This window comes from Rutilus rutilus (genome assembly GCF_951802725.1).
Source record: "Rutilus rutilus genome assembly, chromosome: 24".
Lineage (NCBI taxonomy): Eukaryota > Metazoa > Chordata > Actinopteri > Cypriniformes > Leuciscidae > Rutilus > Rutilus rutilus.
Window position 1 is genome coordinate 11,988,349 of NC_140228.1, and position 19,208 is coordinate 12,007,556.

Here is a 19,208-nt window from a genome sequence, read left to right on the forward strand (position 1 = left end):
TTGGATGCATATACACAGTCCAGACATAATCTAGGTATATATTTGCATATTTTGAGCAGTCTGTACAATGTAACTGGTCAATTATAAGACAATGGCCATTTTGTTAGTTAGTTAAATGGCATCTTAAATTTGCTTTTGATGTTCTATGAAGTATGCAATAGGTATATATTTCTAGGCAGATTAAATTAAACGTCTCTAGAGGAAATAAATGGGAAATGTCTGCCCTGTGCGCAGCTGCCGAGCCTTCCATATATAGCGCAATGTAAACTATGACGTAATGCGTTGCTCCTGGGCGCATTGCTTACGCGCGCTTGCGCTCGGCACGCGGCGATTGGTCGAGCGTGTTGTAATTTATTAGAACCTCGCGCTCTTGTGGCTCTGCCTTCAGCCTTCACTGGTGATATCTGGTCGAAGACCGTGATGAGGTTCGGATGAATAAAACTTGAGGTGAACTGTGTTTTCCGTCGCGTTTTGATTTTTCCACTAAATAGTGATAATTGAGTGTGTGGGGTCGGAATGTCATCTGGATATTAATCGTCGAATACACCAAAAGATAAACCGGTATGGCCACAATTTTGGAAAACCTGACAGGTACGTTATGTTATATTGTCATGCTTTAAATGATATGCCTCACCCAGATATGACAGTATTGAGGAACGGATTACTGGGAAAGCGAGCATTTTGAGCTGTTGTCATGGAAACTGCTGAGGTGAGAGCAGGATGGGGAACCAAAGACTGACCTGTCCAGGTGAAGAGTGACACCCTTATGAAAATCAAATAGACGTTTTTGCGAACCATATATATATATATAGTATATACACCGAGAGAGAGAGAGAAATCATAGCTCACAAATGTATGTATGTATGTGTGTTTGTGTGTGTGTATGTATGTATCATGTATGTATGAATGTATGCATATGTATATATCATATATATATATTTATATATATATATATATATACATACATGCATTCATACATGTATATATACATATAATATATGGGTGTGTGTGTGTGAGTGTCTATATATCATAGGGAAAACCAGGGCTAGTTGTCACTGTTTACGCCAGTAAATAGCCTACTTTTCAGCATTGGTTAAATTTCAGTTTCTACACATACCTTAAAGTCTTGGCTGCAAAAATCAATTGAAGATTTACCCAGGGAAGAAAATATGCAGTTCATTAAAACACATTGATCTTTTGTGACAACATGCCCCAATAGAAGGACATGCTGTCACATTACATGGGGTAAGTTGGTACCTGCCCTTAGGCAGGTAGGCTTTACAGCTAAATTTAAACAGTAAAACAGTCATGAAACAGCAAAAATATCAAACCATTGTTTTAGCCAACAAAAATGTTAATTAATATATTCACTGCATGTGTTTAAAACAGCCTAGAAGTGATTTGCTCGACAGCCCTTGTGACAACCAGCTGTGGTCTCCACTATAAGCTATTTATATCTATTTGTCTAACAGACAGGTCAGAATAAATGTGTTTGATGTTGGGTTTATTGATTTTCAGGCATGCTTTGTACTTCCTACGTTTAAATTCGGATTCTTGTAATGATATCATAATACATATTGTCCGAATGTCTTGTCAAGAATTTCTCCTCAGCTGTATGAAATGTGCTTAAGATTTTAAGCTAAAAACCACGTTTGAGTTCGCCTTGAGCATTTTGTCTTTGCATATATCTGCATACCATTACACAATTAAAGCCAGCCCACTGTTTGGCCCACACCACCATAGATATTGAGGGGGGCCTGAATATTTGGTTACATCCTTGGCTTGGGTCATGATTCAATAGACTCTATACAAGGTGTGTTCACTGTTTTTGTGCATTTTAACATTTAACGTCTTTTCGCACTCAAAGATGGAGGCTCGAAAAAGGACAGAATTCGACTGGCCAAAGAAAGAAGAGAGGAGAAAGACAGAAGCCAAGGTTAGCTGCAAGTCTTTTATTAAACAGTCTGTCCTACTAAGATTCAGATATTAACAAAGAAACATGAACGTATATGTTCCTTTCAGAATTGCCTAGAACATCTTGCCTGCTTTAGAACTACTTTTAATTCCTACATGGATTTTGTGACAATCTGGTGGATAAATTAAAGGAGGGGGTTATTTCAGGGCAATAGACTACTGCTCCATTCATCACTGAATCTGATGGCTCTTGAGTAGCGGAAGACTTCTGTAATGCCACTAAGTGCTTAGCAAAATGAATCAGTATTGTCAGCAAGTTGGGAAAGGCTTGGCCTTTCCCGTATCAGGGCAATCTATAGACTTATCCGTGTCCACCCCCACCGTTTCTTTAGCTGTGCGGGAGCGAGCTCTCTGGGAGAAGGAACAGCGTGCACAGCAGCAGTATGAACGCTCAGTGGTGGAGCGAGGGAGGCGACTGGAGGAGCAGCGGCAAAAGGAGATGCACCGTCGTTCGGCCGTGGAAGAGAAAAGGAGGCAGCGCATAGAGGAGGAAAAGGTCAGGGGTTACTCTCTTTGGGGTATCTGCTCATTAGCACAGGCTTTTCATGCATATTATCTCTGCATCCTTTTTTTTTTTTTTTTTTATGATTACGCATACGTTTATTTTTCTCTTCAGTTGGTTTAATCTTAAAGGTGGAGTGTGTAATTTTGTAGCTATTAAAACATAATATTTAACATACAGTATGTGGGCTCAAAGGCAGCAGAAAGGGAATGACATAAGTAATATATTCACTACTGTTAAAAATGAAGAAGTCAGTAAAGATATTTTGAAAAAGAAATTAATACATTTATTCAGTAAGGAGGCATTATATTGATCAAAAGTGACAGTAGTGACATTTATAAAAGTTTTCTTTTTCAAATAAATGCTGTCCTTTTGAACTTTCTATTCATCAAAGAATTCTTAATCACGGTTTCCACAAATATATTAAGCAGCTCAATGTTTTTAAAAATTAATATGATCACCAAATCAGCATATTAAAATGATTTCTGAGGGATCGTGTGACACTGAAGACTGGAGTAATGATGCTGAAAATTCAGCTTTGCCATCACTGGAATAAATTGCATTTTAAAATGTATTAAAATACAAAACAGTTATTTTAAATTGTAATAATATTACACAGTGTTACTGATTTTATTGTCTTGGTGAGGATAAGTGACTTCTTTCATAAACATAAAAAAACCTTGATCACAAGACAACAACACACGCTCAACCAATGGCGTGAGTTTGGGGGTGGGACTGCCATTTTGTCTTATGGAAGATCCAGGAAGCATTTGGGAAATCTGTTTGGAGACAATTATTATCTTAGCAAATCAGCTGGTGGCACAAAAATTACACACATCATCTTTTAGCCTGAGCCAAAATATCATTTTCTTAGGTGTAGCAAGTCATTTGATTCAAGATATTTGAATCAATAACACCATATATCACACCATATGTGATGGTGATACCATAAAGGTTGACATTTTTACTGGGCTGAGTGGGCTTTGATTAGATTTTATGAAGGGAATAGTTTTTGTTATCTGTGCATAATTGTGTCTTTATTCTTGTCGAATTTAACCTCCTAGAGTTCCCACCTTTTGTGACATTGAGCTTTGTCTTAGCAGGAGAGTGAAGTCTTTGTTTTTATTGATTGAAAACTAGCCACCGCCAGTCAGATGCTGCAATGATTGGTGACTCTCGTTGGAGTGCTCAAATGACCTCACTGTTCCCGATATCCATCCTTAACTGACATGTACAAATCAAATTACCTTAGAAAAACGTGGTGTGACATAGTTAGGACGTGTTTGAAGAAGCTAAAAGGAAACTCAGATGCAAAATACTGTATGGTGTCATTATGATGCCTACTATCAGAGACTGCAGTTAGGCAGTGCATCATTGTATGCAGGGTGTGGTGCTGTTTCTGTGTTCTGGCATGGTAGCACTATATTAGCATTCTGCACTATAATATCTAGGTTTGCCTCAGATGACTCTGATCTGGGCCAGCTTTTGGATTTAAATTAATTTTGACTCCTCGGTATCTGCAGTGTTATCAAATCTGTAGCAGTAGCTTGGCCTCTTTATGTCCACACAATATGCAGCATGAGGCGCCACCTAGTTTTGTGTACACTCAAAGTCATTCATCTTTTCTTTTTTTTTTTGCAGTCTTTTTCATCAGATTAATCAAATGATAAAAAATGAGATGTTAGAGGAGAATGTAAGATATATGAGGGGTTTGCATCACCCTAAAGGGATTTATTTTTCGTTAATGATTGTACATTATTACACTTGCTGATTATGAGGCTCATTATGATGAAATCAAGTTATACGTTGTAATGGCTTTTTTTTTCTTGTTTGTGTGTTTTATAATCTGTTGATTGCATTTGGTTTTAGGTTATTTTACCATTTGCGAATTCTTTTTGGTCATTATTTACTCACCCTCATGTCTTTTCTGTGCGACTTACTTTTGTGGAGCGCAAAAGGTGGATCTTTGACAAATACCTTGCCTGCACTTTTCCTTATAATGAAAGTGAATAGGGACAGGATCTGTAAAGCTACAAAATGACAAAGAAGCACTATAAAATTACAATAAACGTGGTCCATACAATACATGCACTGTATTATTTCTTCTGAAGTCATACGATAGCTTTGTGTGAGGAAAAATGGTGTCTGCTGACAAATGTGTTGGCATATGACTGAATAATGATTTGAATAATTTCGGTCTGTTCATCACACAAAGCTATATCATATGGCTTCACTCAACTTGGAATATAGTATACAAGTCATGCAGATTGCTTATATGATACTTTTATGATGGTCTTTTTTTATTTCTTTTTTTTATATATAAATCTTGACCCTGTCCCAGACTGAGTCCCAGTCTCCATTCACTTTCATTATATGGAAAAGAACGACCAGGATGTTCTGAGAAAATTCACTTTTTTACTTTCACAAAGAAAGAACAACATGGGGGATTGGGATGACGTGTGCGAGTAAACGATGACAGAATTTTGAGTGAACCATCCATTGTGAAAATAAGCATACTTTTAAAAAGAGTACCTATTACAAAAATAGTATACTTTAAAAGAATATACTTAAGTGCAAACTGAATGTAATGTTTTCAGGCACTTTCTGCTTGTTAATCACAATTAATATATTAATATATTTTAATACTATATTAAATGCAATTAGTTGAACTTTGTAGTGCTTTTTTGACTTGCGTATAACATTATGTTAATAATTACTTTTAATGTATTAGAAATATTGTTAAAGTGTACTGCCAAACTAATGTAATTTCAAGTAATGTCATGTATTTAAATAAGTGTACTTTAAATTATTTATTTTTTGAAAGTGTTCTTAATTCTTTTGAGAAAGATATAAAAATATTATTTGCAAGTACAGTACTTGAATTACACTACAAGTGTACATTCAATACAATTAAGCACACTTCTTTTTCACAAGGGATCCCTTTGTAAAGTCTGCTACATCTTTATTATAAACAAAGAGGCTATCGTTTAACGATTATACAAAAGTATTTGAATTCCATTTGATCAATCGGAATGAATTACTCCACGTTATTTCACTGTTATGATTATATTGACAATGTGTTGTACTCCCCTGAATCTGGAAGGCTGTTTAATTGTGCAATTTTGTATGTGTAAATTTCAGTGTTTTGGGAAGGATAATGCCCATGTATGCAAAATCAATCATAATGTCAAAATCAGATGGAGAAACAAGGTTATTCAGGTTAGAGGAAATGCAGAGAGATGGGGTAGATAGAGAGAGAATTTCAGGAAAATACAAATAGGCTTCCTTATTTTCACTGATGCAACCTGTGTCATTATAATACTCGGTCTGTGTGTGTCAGCTGCTGAGGGGGGAGGGTGTGGGTGGAGTTATGCATGGCAGTTCTCTCCTCCGTCTGGCTATACGCTCTCTTAGACACACAGTCACCTGGGAGGAGAGAGATACAAAGAGAGAGTCGCTGAGTGCAAGGGAGGGTGAGGGAGAGAGAGGCAGAAACAGAAGGCAAGGCCCTCGTCGTTTTGCTCGCACACATACAGGAAGGAAGAACAGGGACAGAGAGTCGGAGACGGATAGGAGAGGTGGTCGCCATGGAGCAACCAGCCTTATCCCCGTCCTCACGCCGCCGTAGCGACAGCTCGGTCAGAGAGTCTCTTTTCTTCCCTGTTTTGGAACGCAACGAACAGGAGCGACTAGAGGCCCTGATGCGACGTTCCTTGGAGCGGAACCTGCAGGTGGACCAGAGGCCGAAACGATGGACCTGGGGCGGACCTCCCGGAGCCTGCGAGGGTGAGTGTGCGTTTGCGAGGGTGTGGAGGGACCTCTCAGATGGAGAGATAGGAAAACAGGGTGTGGGAACTGCACTGCAGCCCTTTTGTTTTAAAACCGACTGCGATATTGACTGATACGGGAGCTGTGGGATGGAAATCAGACAGATGCAGCTGTTTTATGAGGGAGCTGCAGTGTCACACAGGCATCGAGCTGTTGCTGATCTCAAGGAGTCGCCCCAGTCGCAGAAAAACACTCTGCCTCAAGGTTAGCGCTGTCAGCGACTGATCAGAGACTCATAGGCATTATAAATCATCCGTGCAAAAGCTCTGCCTGGGGGCAAGGGTCAATTTGGGCTGTTTTGGCTGGAGAACAAACACCATAAACTGTGCTGTCACTGTGCCTGCACGGGGCATATTAGACTGCGCAGCTGAAGGGCGTTTTGCTCTGTCACTGCCACGTTCTGACTTCAAACAATGCTTCCCTCCCCCCCCAATGTTTCAATTACACAAACCTATAACTCTCCTAAGCAGTAGACCTGAGGCTCGGCTAAATCAAATCAACTCTAGGGAAAAAATGCTGCTTTTAAGACAGACAGACAGACACAAAAGCACCACCCTGAATCTGTGGTGCATTCATAACTACATCATTTATTTATACTGTCCAAGAGCAGAGCTCTAACCTGATCCTGAGTCAGATTGATAATATATCTGCATAACATGCATGTAACGCCTTATTTGCTTTGTGGTTAAGGGCGAACGTTTGAGAATGAGTTTGGTTGCCCTTGGAGAACATTAGGCTCTTTGATAACCTGATATCATTGCATTAGATGCATGCTCTGGGTTATTTCATCTGGCAGTGGTTCATATTACCATCCTGCTTTATTAGCGAAATCACTTAAAAAAATAAATAAAAAAAATGCACCCCTGGAAATTATGCAGCTTCCCGTCAGAGAGAATCTGCTGACTGGGTATATCAGTATTTCACAGGGACACACTGTTATGACTTCTCATAATATTCACTGTGAGCTTGTGAAATACTCTATCGTGCTCATGCACCTGTGCTTTCTCTGCTTTGCATCACCTGCCGCACAGGTGATCCTAAGATCGCCCCACCCTCTCCTCCTGCTTCAGCCTCCTTAGCCAATGACCCCGCTCCTCCTCCTGCCAGCAAATCCAGGAACGGTACTGACTTCATGCTGCTTTATGTGTCATGCCCGTTCACTTCCATGAAGTTTGAGTCACAGTGATTCAGATGTTGTATTTGTGACGGTTTGCATGTGCATGAGATTTTACATAGGTGTAAGTTATTTGCGATCTAAGATCCACACTACTGTTTAAAAGTTTGGGGTCAGTGAGATTATTTGATGTTTTTGAAAGAAGTCTCTTATGCTCACCAAGGCTGCATTTATTTGATCAAAAATACAGTAAAAACAGTATTATTGCAAAATATTATTACTATTTAAAAGAACTTTTTTTCTATTTTAAAATGTAATTTATTCCTGTGATGGAAAGGCTGAATTTTCAGCAGCCATTACTCCAGTGTCACATGATCTTTCAGAAATTGCATTTATTATTATAATCAATGTCTTTGTGGAAACCATGATCATTTTTTCTTTCTTTGATGAATAGAATGATTTAAAGAACAGCATTTATTTGTCTTTAATGTCATTTTTGATCAATTTCATTCCTGATGTTACTGACCCCAAGCTTTTGAACGGTAGTGTATATTGGCTTTGCTCTGTTTTCTTGTTTATTTCTGTGGTGAGTTTTATTATTGGTGCTTGCTAAGGCAAACATAACTATTGCTATTTTTCTGTATTGTAATGTGTTAAATCATAATTTCTACATAATCCAACTTAAAATTGTTGCCTGGCAGATGATAAAACGGGTGAAAAAAAAACCTTTGACTTTGAATGAGGAATATGAGCGTATCTAGGGACGAGAATAACATAGTGTGTCGGCACTTTGGATTCACGCCAGTAAGAAACCACTCAAAACACCCTAGAGCAGTATGCTGAAATCTACTCAAAACCCTCAACTTCCGCATAGCAATATGCTAAAAATTAACCAAATAGCAATATGCTACTTTATATTAGCATACAAACTGTAGTTTTATATACTGTATATAGTATTTATATTGTCCTAAAGCCAAATGAAATGAAATAAATATCTGGAAAATGTTAATGTCATGTAAAAAGAAAATCAGAAGAATATAGTAGTGTTATCCATTATTATTAGTGTAACCTTTCTGGTTCTACTCGCACTGCTCCGAGCGGGATTCAAACTGGCATGTCCGAGTGAGGTTTAGCCACATAACAGCACCCTGATGTTGACTTCGTAAAATGTAAAAGTCTACTTGTAACCATCATAATATTCTTTGTGGTGAATGTGCATTTGTACGTTATATTTATGCTGCAGCGCCTTGGAAACACCCTATCATCAGGTTTTGCATGGTCAGGCACCTCCTTTGTATTTTGGAGTCGTTTTTTTTTACTGTCTGTGTCTTTTTTTTTTTTTTAAGGTGAATGTAAATGTTATATTAATGAGGAAATGAAAATGTTTGGATTTAGAACCAATCATAGGTCCCATGGAGATTACATGCATCAGCTATGGAGACCGTCATATTCGTCCCCGCCCAGTAAGGGGTCCGGATGCACAGGAGAGGATGTGTAGTCTGGATCCGCCTTGAGCTGCATTGCACCCCCTAAAGAATGCGTAGGGGGTCTAATCTGTTGGCTCATTTTAAATGCAGCATCCGAGCTTAGCAAACATCCTAGTTTTGCCAGTCTGTACAGAAATCTACCTCATATGAATATGAGCCTGCTGCTTTCCATGAAAGTCTTTGATCAGTGTAAATATTCATACCCAAATGGCCACTAATTATTAATCAGAAAGAAAGCCTCTGGCATTTATCTTCAAAATTAACTGTGATTGAATATCATTATCATTGTGTCTGATCACTTGTGCCTGTTTTCTTTCTCCCTGGAACTATTCATAATATGTTTCACTGCAGTTCAAGATTTTATTATTCCGCCTGAGTCCCCAGACTCTCTCCTGAGCAGACATCTCTCGTCCTCATCCACTGCTTTGCCCAATATGACAGAGAAAGGCAAGTTTTTTTGCATTAAGCTTCACTATTTAATTGTTTTCAATTTCTGCCCTGCCCCTATTTGACCCTTTGTCTTCCTATGACCTCTGGCCCCTCAGTGTCTTGTCTTTGTTCCCGAATAGCCTCCTCCAGCCCTCACAGGTCTCCTTACAGGGCTTCACCCAGTAGAGCCGAGAGGAAGAAGGGTAGCGCATCGTTTTGTGGACCATTGAATGACTCCAGAGGGGCAGCCACAACCCCGAAAACCCCTCAGGTCCGATCTGCATGGATGTGAACAACATTTTGTCAGATAGCTCAGAAATGTATTTGGTGCAAAGCACAGTGGGACACAGCCCACAGAGGAGCTGGTCTCCTAGCAACTACACCACTCAGATCTGTACATGTCCAGGTCCGGTTGTGGATTTATAGCCATAGATTTTTCAACTAGGGGTCTGTGAATGTCCAGCAAGGGGTATGTTGGCAGATATATGAAACATAAAATAAATACAAAGTTCTGTCACGAAACTCTAGATGGCGCAGCCTCATAGGTCCTTAACCCAATCCGCTTGCAATTACATCATTCTCTATAAGGCACAACTGATTGGTTCCCACTGTATTAGTAGCCAATGAGCTTGCTGATCAACATTCAGATTCTTGCCTGTATACTGGTGCAGGTATGAAGTTACTTTTTTATCACACTGGTTTATTCTGCCAAGACCAAACACATTGTTATACTCATTACCATTCTAACTAAGAGAGTTGTCATGGCAGAAATATATATATTTTTAAATCGTACATTAATTATGTCTAAAAGGTGTCAAGACATAATGGTGAATACTATTGTGAATACTATTGTCACTATTATTAGTAAAATTGATTAGACTTTACAATTCGTTAAAGGGATGGTTTACTCAAAAATGAAGATTCTGTCATCATTTACTAACCTTCATCCTGTTCCAAACCTCTATGACTTTCTTTCTCATAGATATTTGAGAAACATTTCTCAAAATATGTCCTTTTATGTTCTGCAGAAGAAAGAAAGTCATAAACATTTTTATCAACATAAGGGTAGAATTTTCATTTTTGGGTGAACGATCCCTTTGATGCATTAGTAATTGTGAATAAGCAATACGTTTGCTGCATTTATTAATGTTAATGCTAGTTTATACTGTACATATAAAAATGCATTTTATGTTATTTCAAGTATAAATTAGCTAATGTAAAGGTATATGATTTAACCATGAACAATAGTATAGTTATAAATGAACTTCCTAGTAAAATAAATGCTACAAATTGTTGTTGATTTTCAGTGCAGGATACCAAATATTATGAAATTGATGAAATTTAAATCTAAATGTTTTTATATTAAGGGTTTTCTGGGTTGGCTGAGAGACTAAGCTTATCTTTGTGGCTTTGTTAGAACAGTAAATTGTACAAATATATAATTCTGGTGTCTGTTTTGGGTGTTTAGACTGAGAAAACAGAAAAGAGCATCGCCCAAACCTTAGCCGACTCATCTATGAAAAAACTTGAGTCTCCAACAACACCCACCCGAAGTTCTTCTACCCAAAAGAACCCCAGTACACCGAAAAGGTTTGTTTTTTTGTATCAAATCATTTACTTGTTGTCATTGTTTATTGAAAGACTGTAGGCAGAGTGTATATTTTGCCTTTACATTTGTAATTCAGATCAAGGTCCTGTAAGAGCCGCATCCAGTCCCCGGCCTCCCCGGGTCAATACCCCCCTTCCCCAATGAGGCACAGAGCCACCACACCAAGTTTAGAGAGCAAGAGGTGGGAAGGAGAAGAGAAAGGGATGCTGGAGAGTAAAGGCTACAGCACTCTAGAGAGAAAGACCTCCAAAGCAGAGAGAATCCCAAAATCTACAAGCAAGGAATTTGGACACAATGCAGGTAAATATCTTGTTCAGGGATTCCAAGACAACATTTATAACTTTTGTCTTTTAAGTGTATGTTTTTCCTCTAATATTTATATTTTAATTTGGCCAAAACAACACACACTCTGTCATCATTTACTCACCCACATCTAGTTACAAATCCATATGTATTTCTTTCTTCTGCTTTAAAAGCAGTTCTCATGGGATCTCAATCACGTGACGTGGACTAAGTGCCTCCTGTCTTGTGTTTCAGAGTCTCCAGTGACTCCCACTGGGAAAGCAGGAACCACTGATGCAGAGGAGGCCTCCAGGCTGCTGGCCGAGAGACGACGCCTGGCCAGAGTACAGAAGGAGCAGGAAGAAAAGCAACGACTGGAAGAGGAGAGGTAGAGATATTGTGTGTCTCTAGGGTCTGTGTGTCACATTAATGTGTTTGCTGCTGTATTATATTTTATCTTCTCCATGAATCTCAGGCTCAGGGCTGAGGAGCTCCAGAGGCAGCAGGAAGAGGAGAGACAGCGGCAGGTGCAGGCAGCTCGACAGGCGGAGGAGAAAAGACAGAGACAGGAGGAGGAGCGCTGCCAGAGAGAGCAGGAGGACAGACACCAAAAGGAACAACGTTGGAAGGATCTCCAGGATGAGCTGGAGAAACAGGTCAGAAGGATTATATTATATTATTTAAAAAAAACAATGACTCACTATTTGTTTGTTTCAAACAGTGGGGTCCAAAAGTCTGAGACCACAGATGAAAAATTAGATACATCTTTAATATAATGTTTTATATATTTTTTATAATATATAATAAAATATATACATATAATATATTTTTTAGTTTTCATTTAATAAATTATTTTAAATTTAATAATTTATTATATTATATTATATTATATTATATTATATTATATTATATGATATTATATATTTAAAATGTATTGAAAAATAAAATAATCTATTATATTTTCTGCACTGGTCTCAGAATTTTGAACCTCAACGTTTGAACAAACAATATTTTTATAATAAATATTTACACAGAAATAAAACTGACTCATCAAGACACATTTAGCATACTCACCCATCCAGTCACTTACTCAAACACGTGCAGCACCAATCTGTCTTCTGTAGCTGTGGATATCTGTAGGGATGAATGTGATATAGTTGGAAATGTGATGTGTCATAATGTGTGGCAGAGGGAGGAAGCCGTGCAGCGCGTTCATAGAGAGGCCGAACGGAAGAGGCAGGAGCGAGAGCTTCTGAAAATTCAGGAGGAGCAGGAAAGACTGCAAAGGAAGAAGGTTCTTCTCTTTTCTGTCCGTTTACATTAATAATCAAGAAATCAATGGAAAATATAATAACACTATTACAATGATTATGCAATGTGAAGTACATTATGAGAAGAAAAGTTTAGTGGTAAGTAATTATGAAGTGGTAATCTCTAAGGGCTACTTTTCTATGCACAGATTTATTTCTTAATTAAAGCTTAATTCAAACTTTAGAGAGTGTGCAACAGAGCAGTTGAATCCGGGGTCTGCATGTGTAGTCAAAATGAAAGTGTTTGCAACCCATTGCAGTTTCGTAATCTGACAAATATCTATGTCAAAAGGCATATTCAAAGTGTATAAAAATTAGTCACTTTTGATTTCATGTTGACCAGCTCATACTGGATAGTGCTTTATAACCTTTTCCACTACTTATTTTGGGTCAATGAAAATAATTCACATAACAATTGTTTATTTATTTATGTTTAGTAATATTGTGTGATCTGTGATTTTTTTGACAGCGTATTGAGGAGATTATGAAAAGGACAAGAAAACCAGATGGTGAAAAGGTAAATTAATTCTCTGCAGGCCAATTGCATTATCAAATAACATCGATTTACTGACTGTAGCAAATAAAACTGCATGTCATGTTATGGACAGAAAGAAGAGGCGCAGATGGAAGTCCCATCCCCCATTTCTGTTTCCCAGTCTATCTCACCATCTCCCTTGGAAACTAGAGGTATTGACTCGTCATATGACCCGTATCACTATACAGATCTACAGTGGGCACGTAGCAACACTGAACTTTCCTTTCCACTGTGTAAAAGCATCAGTCCTTGTAATTCACTGCAACATACACACTCATTAATCTGTTTCTTGTTGCTGAGTGACTCAGCATGTGGAAAATCTATATTGTTTATATAAAAAATGAAAGAGTGCCATCAAGTGGTGTAATTAAGAACTGAAATTAGTGTTTAGCCTCTTCCACAAAAACATAATGTCGGTATTCTGGTAAAATAACGCATTTATTATTATTGTATATTAAACTACTTTAATCTTGCACAACAGGTAATACAGGCCTTTGCCATCCACCAAAGGCAACCTCTGATTCTCCAATCATATGCCTTCAGCCACTGGAGGCAAAGAGCAGCGGGGTGGATGATCTCTCTGATGGGGTCCAGTCCATGGATGTCAGGTTAGCCTTCAACAAAGTGTTATTTCAGAGAAAATAGGTCAGATTATAGCCTGCTTACCATATTGATAAAATATTGGCAGTCCCTGTATGAACCAAAATACATTTCCTTGCAGCCCTGTGTCCAGAGATTCCCCCGTCAGCGAGATCTCACAGAACAGCATGAGTTCTGTGGCTTTGGGCGACATCCTTGTTCTGACCGGGCAGGTCTCGCATCCCAAAATGTCTGCTGCTCCAGCTTTTGGTGACTGCAACAAGAACCTGATCCAGGATTGCAGTAGCGCTGCTATTGACTCATCACTTTTCCAGAGTCTTAGACCGACCTCAGACAAGCTCAACATCTAATATAAAGGTGATTGCTGAAAACTACAGATTATTCTTCTTTTTAAAAAAAAAAAAATTGTTTTTAATAAAATAAATGAACTAATAGATATCAGCATGATTTCCCAGTTGATTGGTTCCATTAAGGATTGCCAACATTTTTTGCATTACAAGTTTTCAGAAATGTATGTAAATATGCAAATGAGGAATTATCTAATTAAACATGCTCTAATTTGTATACATTTCCAGAGCATAATTCTGAACAGTGTATAAAGCCAGGTTTAAAATTCTTGTTTCATTTTGTTGACCTATTTGACAGAGAAAATTTTGGATATTTTTTGTCATTCCGTAAATCAGAAAATATAGTCAACAGCCAATTTTTTAGGAATTAATTGTTGTATAAAATCAGGCGTATGACCATAATTTTATCTATTCAGAATATAGATAAAAGTTGGTGTATGTTAGTGCTAAAAAATCATTTTGAGAAACCTGCGAAACTTTAACGATAAAGATATGTATATGTATGTAAATAGATAAAGTGTAATAAAATAAACACTTAAAATGTGTATTTTAGATGATTTTGTGCACTAGACTAAAACAAAATGTTATGATAAGCCAAATAGATCAAAATTGACCAGGGTAGGAAACCTATGTTTTTGCCTGTAGTGTCTTAAAGAAATAGTTCACCCAAAAATGGAAGTTCTACCAGAGTCCTGCACGTGTCCATTTTTGGAGACCCGCCCCCGCCCGTACCTGCAAAGTTCAGCACCAGATCCGACCCGTCACCCGTGATAATATCAAAATTAAATCCGCACCTGCCCAGACCCATTAATATTTGGCCCATTACCCGACCCGTGCCCGCGATAAATCACACACAAGCTAAAATTCCAATTAAAGTGCTTTATTTTTTATCTCGCACCTCTCTCAACATCACAATAGCCTCATGAATGGGCTAATGAAACAGGCTAAAGTGCGCTTTGTTTTGCGCCATTCAAGTAGCCTACCATCGGCACATAAATAGGCTATGGAACCTGATAACATTAGCCTATACGCAAATAGCCCTATCAATGAAAAAAATTTTTTTAAACATGAATATGAAACTAAATAGTTTTTTAATGACTGGGCTACAACACATAGGCTTATTAGTCTGCCCTACAGTACAGAGAAATTTAATGTCGGAGCGTTGCCAGTGAGCATGTGGGGGGAGAGGGAGAGATACAATTTTCGATCAATCATTGAATATTATTTTGCTTGATATGCCAATTCTTAATATTTGGTGTTTTAAATGCCTGTTTGAGATCTCTGTGAAAGTTCGTGGCCCTGAGTGTTGCGATTTCGGTTTCATTTCGCATATAGCCTACAGCCCTTATAATCATAGATGATGCCACGGGTTTTTATTTAAAAGAAAGAGCGTAGCCTACGTTTGTATGTAGGCTTATATATGGGCAATTTATATACGCAATACTTACTAAAATATAATTAATATCATTTTATTGCATTTGTATAAAAAAAAAAGAACGGTCGGTCAACGCAAGTTTACAACCGGCAAGTCGGTAAAAAAAAAAAAAAAAGTCATTAAAAATAAATTGGGTCGGTCCTAAATTGACAGGGTCGGTCGGGTTACGGCAAACAAGAATATTTTTAAGGATGGCCTGACTAAAACACATATTTGTCATCCGCTACCCTCCCGCAAGGAGTTCATTATCCGCCCGCATCCCCGCCCGTGAATTTTAGGAATGTCACAATCCACCCGTTTTAGCCACTTTTATGCGGGTACCCGACCCGTTGCAGGACTCTGAGTTCTACCATCATTTACTCACCTCATGTCATTCCAAACCTGCATGACTGTCTTCCTTCTGTGGAGCACAAAATAATCCATTCATGAGATGAATCATTCAGACTAGTTTTGTGAACCTGAGCAATGGATTCATTAAAAAGATTCTCATTCAATTGGCCATTTTCATTCTTCAAAAAAAGTCAAGCGAGTTTAAAGAACATGAAGGTGATCAAATGAGGAACAGAATATTTATTTTTGCGTAAACTATCCCTTTAACCGTCTCATATTGTTGTCTTTTCTGTTTTAGACGCTATTGAAGCACGGGGCTGGACTGAACTGATGTACTGGAGTGGAGCTGAACAATGAGACCGGCCCTTTGTGCCTCAGCATCTTCATTAGAGCCTGAATATCCTCTTGAACAGGAGAATAAGGACTGAATGTCAAACCATGTGTTAATAGCAATGAAAAGACACCCTGACGGTTGATTCCCCACACATAAAATAAAGTTTTGCCTGCTCCTCGTAGATATTATATTTCACACCATTTCACCGTAGTATCACCAGACAAAGCAACTGTATTAGCGCAGTCCTAGTGGTCGTCTTAGTCCTGTTAAACACCTGTAGCATTGATGAGTGATACACCGTGACAATTGTAGCAGCTCCATTGTGTAATTTGTTTTATTTTGGGTTGCATAAATGACCAGCAAACCGAGCAGTTGTGTGCTGAGTCTGATAATTGTGCTGTATTAAATGGCTGGGGTTTGCAAGCAGTAAATTGTGTAAATCCATGACTTCTCTGCAATTCAAGCTTTGTAGTCTGAAAGTGGATCTGAATAGATGTAAAGTGTGAAATTATTCTATCATAACACTGTTATACTGGCATTAATGTATTATTAGTCGGCAGTTAGAAGTTATGGGGACGTATGCAGAAAAAAATAAATGTCATTTATTGTGTAAAAGCTTAAAAAGGGAATTAAAAGTGCACAATTCCATTGTGTTAAATAGCATAGTGCTTTTAATTCTTCATGGACTTTTTCTGTATTGTTTTATTACATGACATTATTGCACACAGCTCTATTCAGATCAAGAAAACCAAGCAACCACAAAACAGCAACACAAATCAACGTAATTCAGCATCCCACAACTGTACAGTAGTGGCTAAAAAGATCTGTACTTGCTGAATATGTTGCTTAAAACACACTGTTTACCATCTTGTATACTCAGGGTGCTAGTGAGCTTTGCATGTGAGCTCATTTTTGATGTTTGGTGGTCATCTCAATGGCATCATGATGCTGTTGTGTAGAACTTCTGAGGCACTGGATTGCTTCGGGATCAATAAGGAACCAATTTCTTGAAAGATGTAAGTTTCTATCTATCTATCTATCTATCTATCATTACAAGACTTGGGATTTGGATTGATTACATTTTCGTTTATACAGAGAGTGATGGGTTACTACTGAAATTCAGCACTTCATAATGAAATTTGAGAAAAGGTGCATGAATCCACTGCTTTGAAGTTGCCGAACCCTGAGATACTGACATAACAATAAAACATGTATCACACCATGAGCTTTCCTTGGTTTTGCTGGTTTAAAGTATCTATGTGCTTGCATTATTCCTGCATGTACAGTAGAACAGACATGGCTTGTTGTCACACATGTTATGTCAGAGAATATTTGGTAATATATGAAGAAATTTGGCACAAAAAAAATATATATATATTTCCAAATTGCTCAGGAAAAATGTACACCATTTATTAAACACTTCTACCACTAGTGGGGGGTGTTGTCACAGTTGACTATATAATAAGGCTAATATGCACTCACCTAAAGGATTATTAGGAACACCATACTAATACTGTGTTTGACCCCCTTTCGCCTTCAGAACTGCCTTAATTCTACGTGGCATTGATTCAACAAGGTGCTGAAAGCATTCTTTAGAAATGTTGGCCCATATGGATAGGATAGCATCTTGCAGTTGATGGAAATTTGTGGGATGCACATCCAGGGCACGAAGCTCCCGTTCCACCACATCCCAAAGATGCTCTATTGGGTTGAGATCTGGTGACTGCGGGGGCCATTTTAGTACAGTGAACTCATTGTCATGTTCAAGAAACCAATTTGATATGATTCGAGCTTTGTGACATGGTGCATTATCCTGCTGGAATTAGCCATCAGAGGATGGGTACATGGTGGTCATAAAGGGATGGACATGGTCAGAAACAATGCTCAGGTAGGCCGTGGCATTTAAACGATGCCCAATTGGCACTAAGGGGCCTAAAGTGTGCCAAGAAAACATCCCCCACACCATTACACCACCACCACCACCCTGCACAGTGGTAACAAGGCATGATGGATCCATGTTCTCATTCTGTTTACGCCAAATTCTGACTCTACCATCTGAATGTCTCAACAGAAATCGAGACTCATCAGACCAGGCAACATTTTTCCAGTCTTCAACTGTCCAATTTTGGTGAGCTCGTGCAAATTGTAGCCTCTTTTTCCTATTTGTAGTGGAGATGAGTGGTACCCGGTGGGGTCTTCTGCTGTTGTAGCCCATCCGCCTCAAGGTTGTGCGTGTTGTGGCTTCACAAATGCTTTGCTGCATACCTCGGTTGTAACGAGTGGTTATTTCAGTCAAAGTTGCTCTTCTATCAGCTTGAATCAGTTGGCCCATTCTCCTCTGACCTCTAGCATCAACAAGGCATTTTCGCCCACAGGACTGCCGCATACTGGATGTTTTTCCCTTTTCACACCATTCTTTGTAAACCCTAGAAATGGTTGTGCGTGAAAATCCCAGTAACTGAGCAGATTGTGAAATACTCAGACCGGCCCGTCTGGCACCAACAACCATGCCACGCTCAAAATTGCTTAAATCACCGTTCTTTCCCATTCTGACATTCAGTTTGGAGTTCAGGAGATTGTCTTGACCAGGACCACACCCCTAAATGCATTGAAGCAACTGCCATGTGATTGGTTGATTAGATAATTGCATTAATGAGAAATTGAACAGGTGTTCCTAATAATCCTTTAGGTGAGTGTATATTGTACAAAACAATGGTTTGGGTTTTTTGTACATTACCTTTTACATTGTTTCATGAATCATTTTGTTGAATACTTTACTGTTTATATTTATACAAAAATATGATAATATTAAAATATTTCTATAAATAAGTTTAAAAATATGCATGGGTATAATGTATATACAGTATGTTTTTCATTAAAGGGATAACATTAAAATCCTGTCATCATTTACTCACCTTCAAGTTGTTCCAAACCTGTTGAACACAAAATAAGATATTTTGAAGAATGTTGGTAAATGGTTGATATAGTAGCTGAATTTTTGAAGAAAAAAAAGCAAAAATGTTTTGGGTAAACTATCCCTTTTAAGAACACGTGGGTGACAATCTACAGAGGTGTCTGTAGGGGGCAGTGAC

The 19,208-nt window shown here is 38.3% G+C and overlaps 1 protein-coding gene across 5 annotated transcripts; it reads left to right on the forward strand.

Moving 5' to 3' along the window:
* The first annotated feature begins 290 nt into the window (after positions 1–290).
* map7d2b (MAP7 domain containing 2b) lies at positions 291–17,338 on the forward strand. 5 transcript variants are annotated; one of them, XM_084398831.1, is made up of 17 exons: positions 323–591; positions 1,868–1,936; positions 2,307–2,470; positions 6,160–6,262; positions 7,336–7,425; positions 9,257–9,352; positions 9,475–9,605; positions 10,803–10,924; positions 11,020–11,243; positions 11,481–11,613; positions 11,701–11,881; positions 12,415–12,519; positions 13,005–13,052; positions 13,144–13,222; positions 13,552–13,678; positions 13,792–14,027; positions 16,081–17,338. In XM_084398831.1, exons 1-16 carry the CDS (start codon positions 564–566, stop codon positions 14,018–14,020), a joined length of 1,929 nt encoding a protein of 642 aa, XP_084254957.1. In that variant the 5' UTR covers positions 323–563; the 3' UTR covers positions 14,021–14,027; positions 16,081–17,338. The 5 variants fall into 5 exon arrangements, with proteins under 5 accessions (XP_084254959.1, XP_084254957.1, XP_084254956.1 ...); XM_084398830.1 differs by having other exon boundaries at positions 373–591; positions 9,451–9,605; XM_084398833.1 differs by lacking the exon at positions 7,336–7,425 and having other exon boundaries at positions 291–591.
* Positions 17,339–19,208: the final 1,870 nt, after the last annotated feature.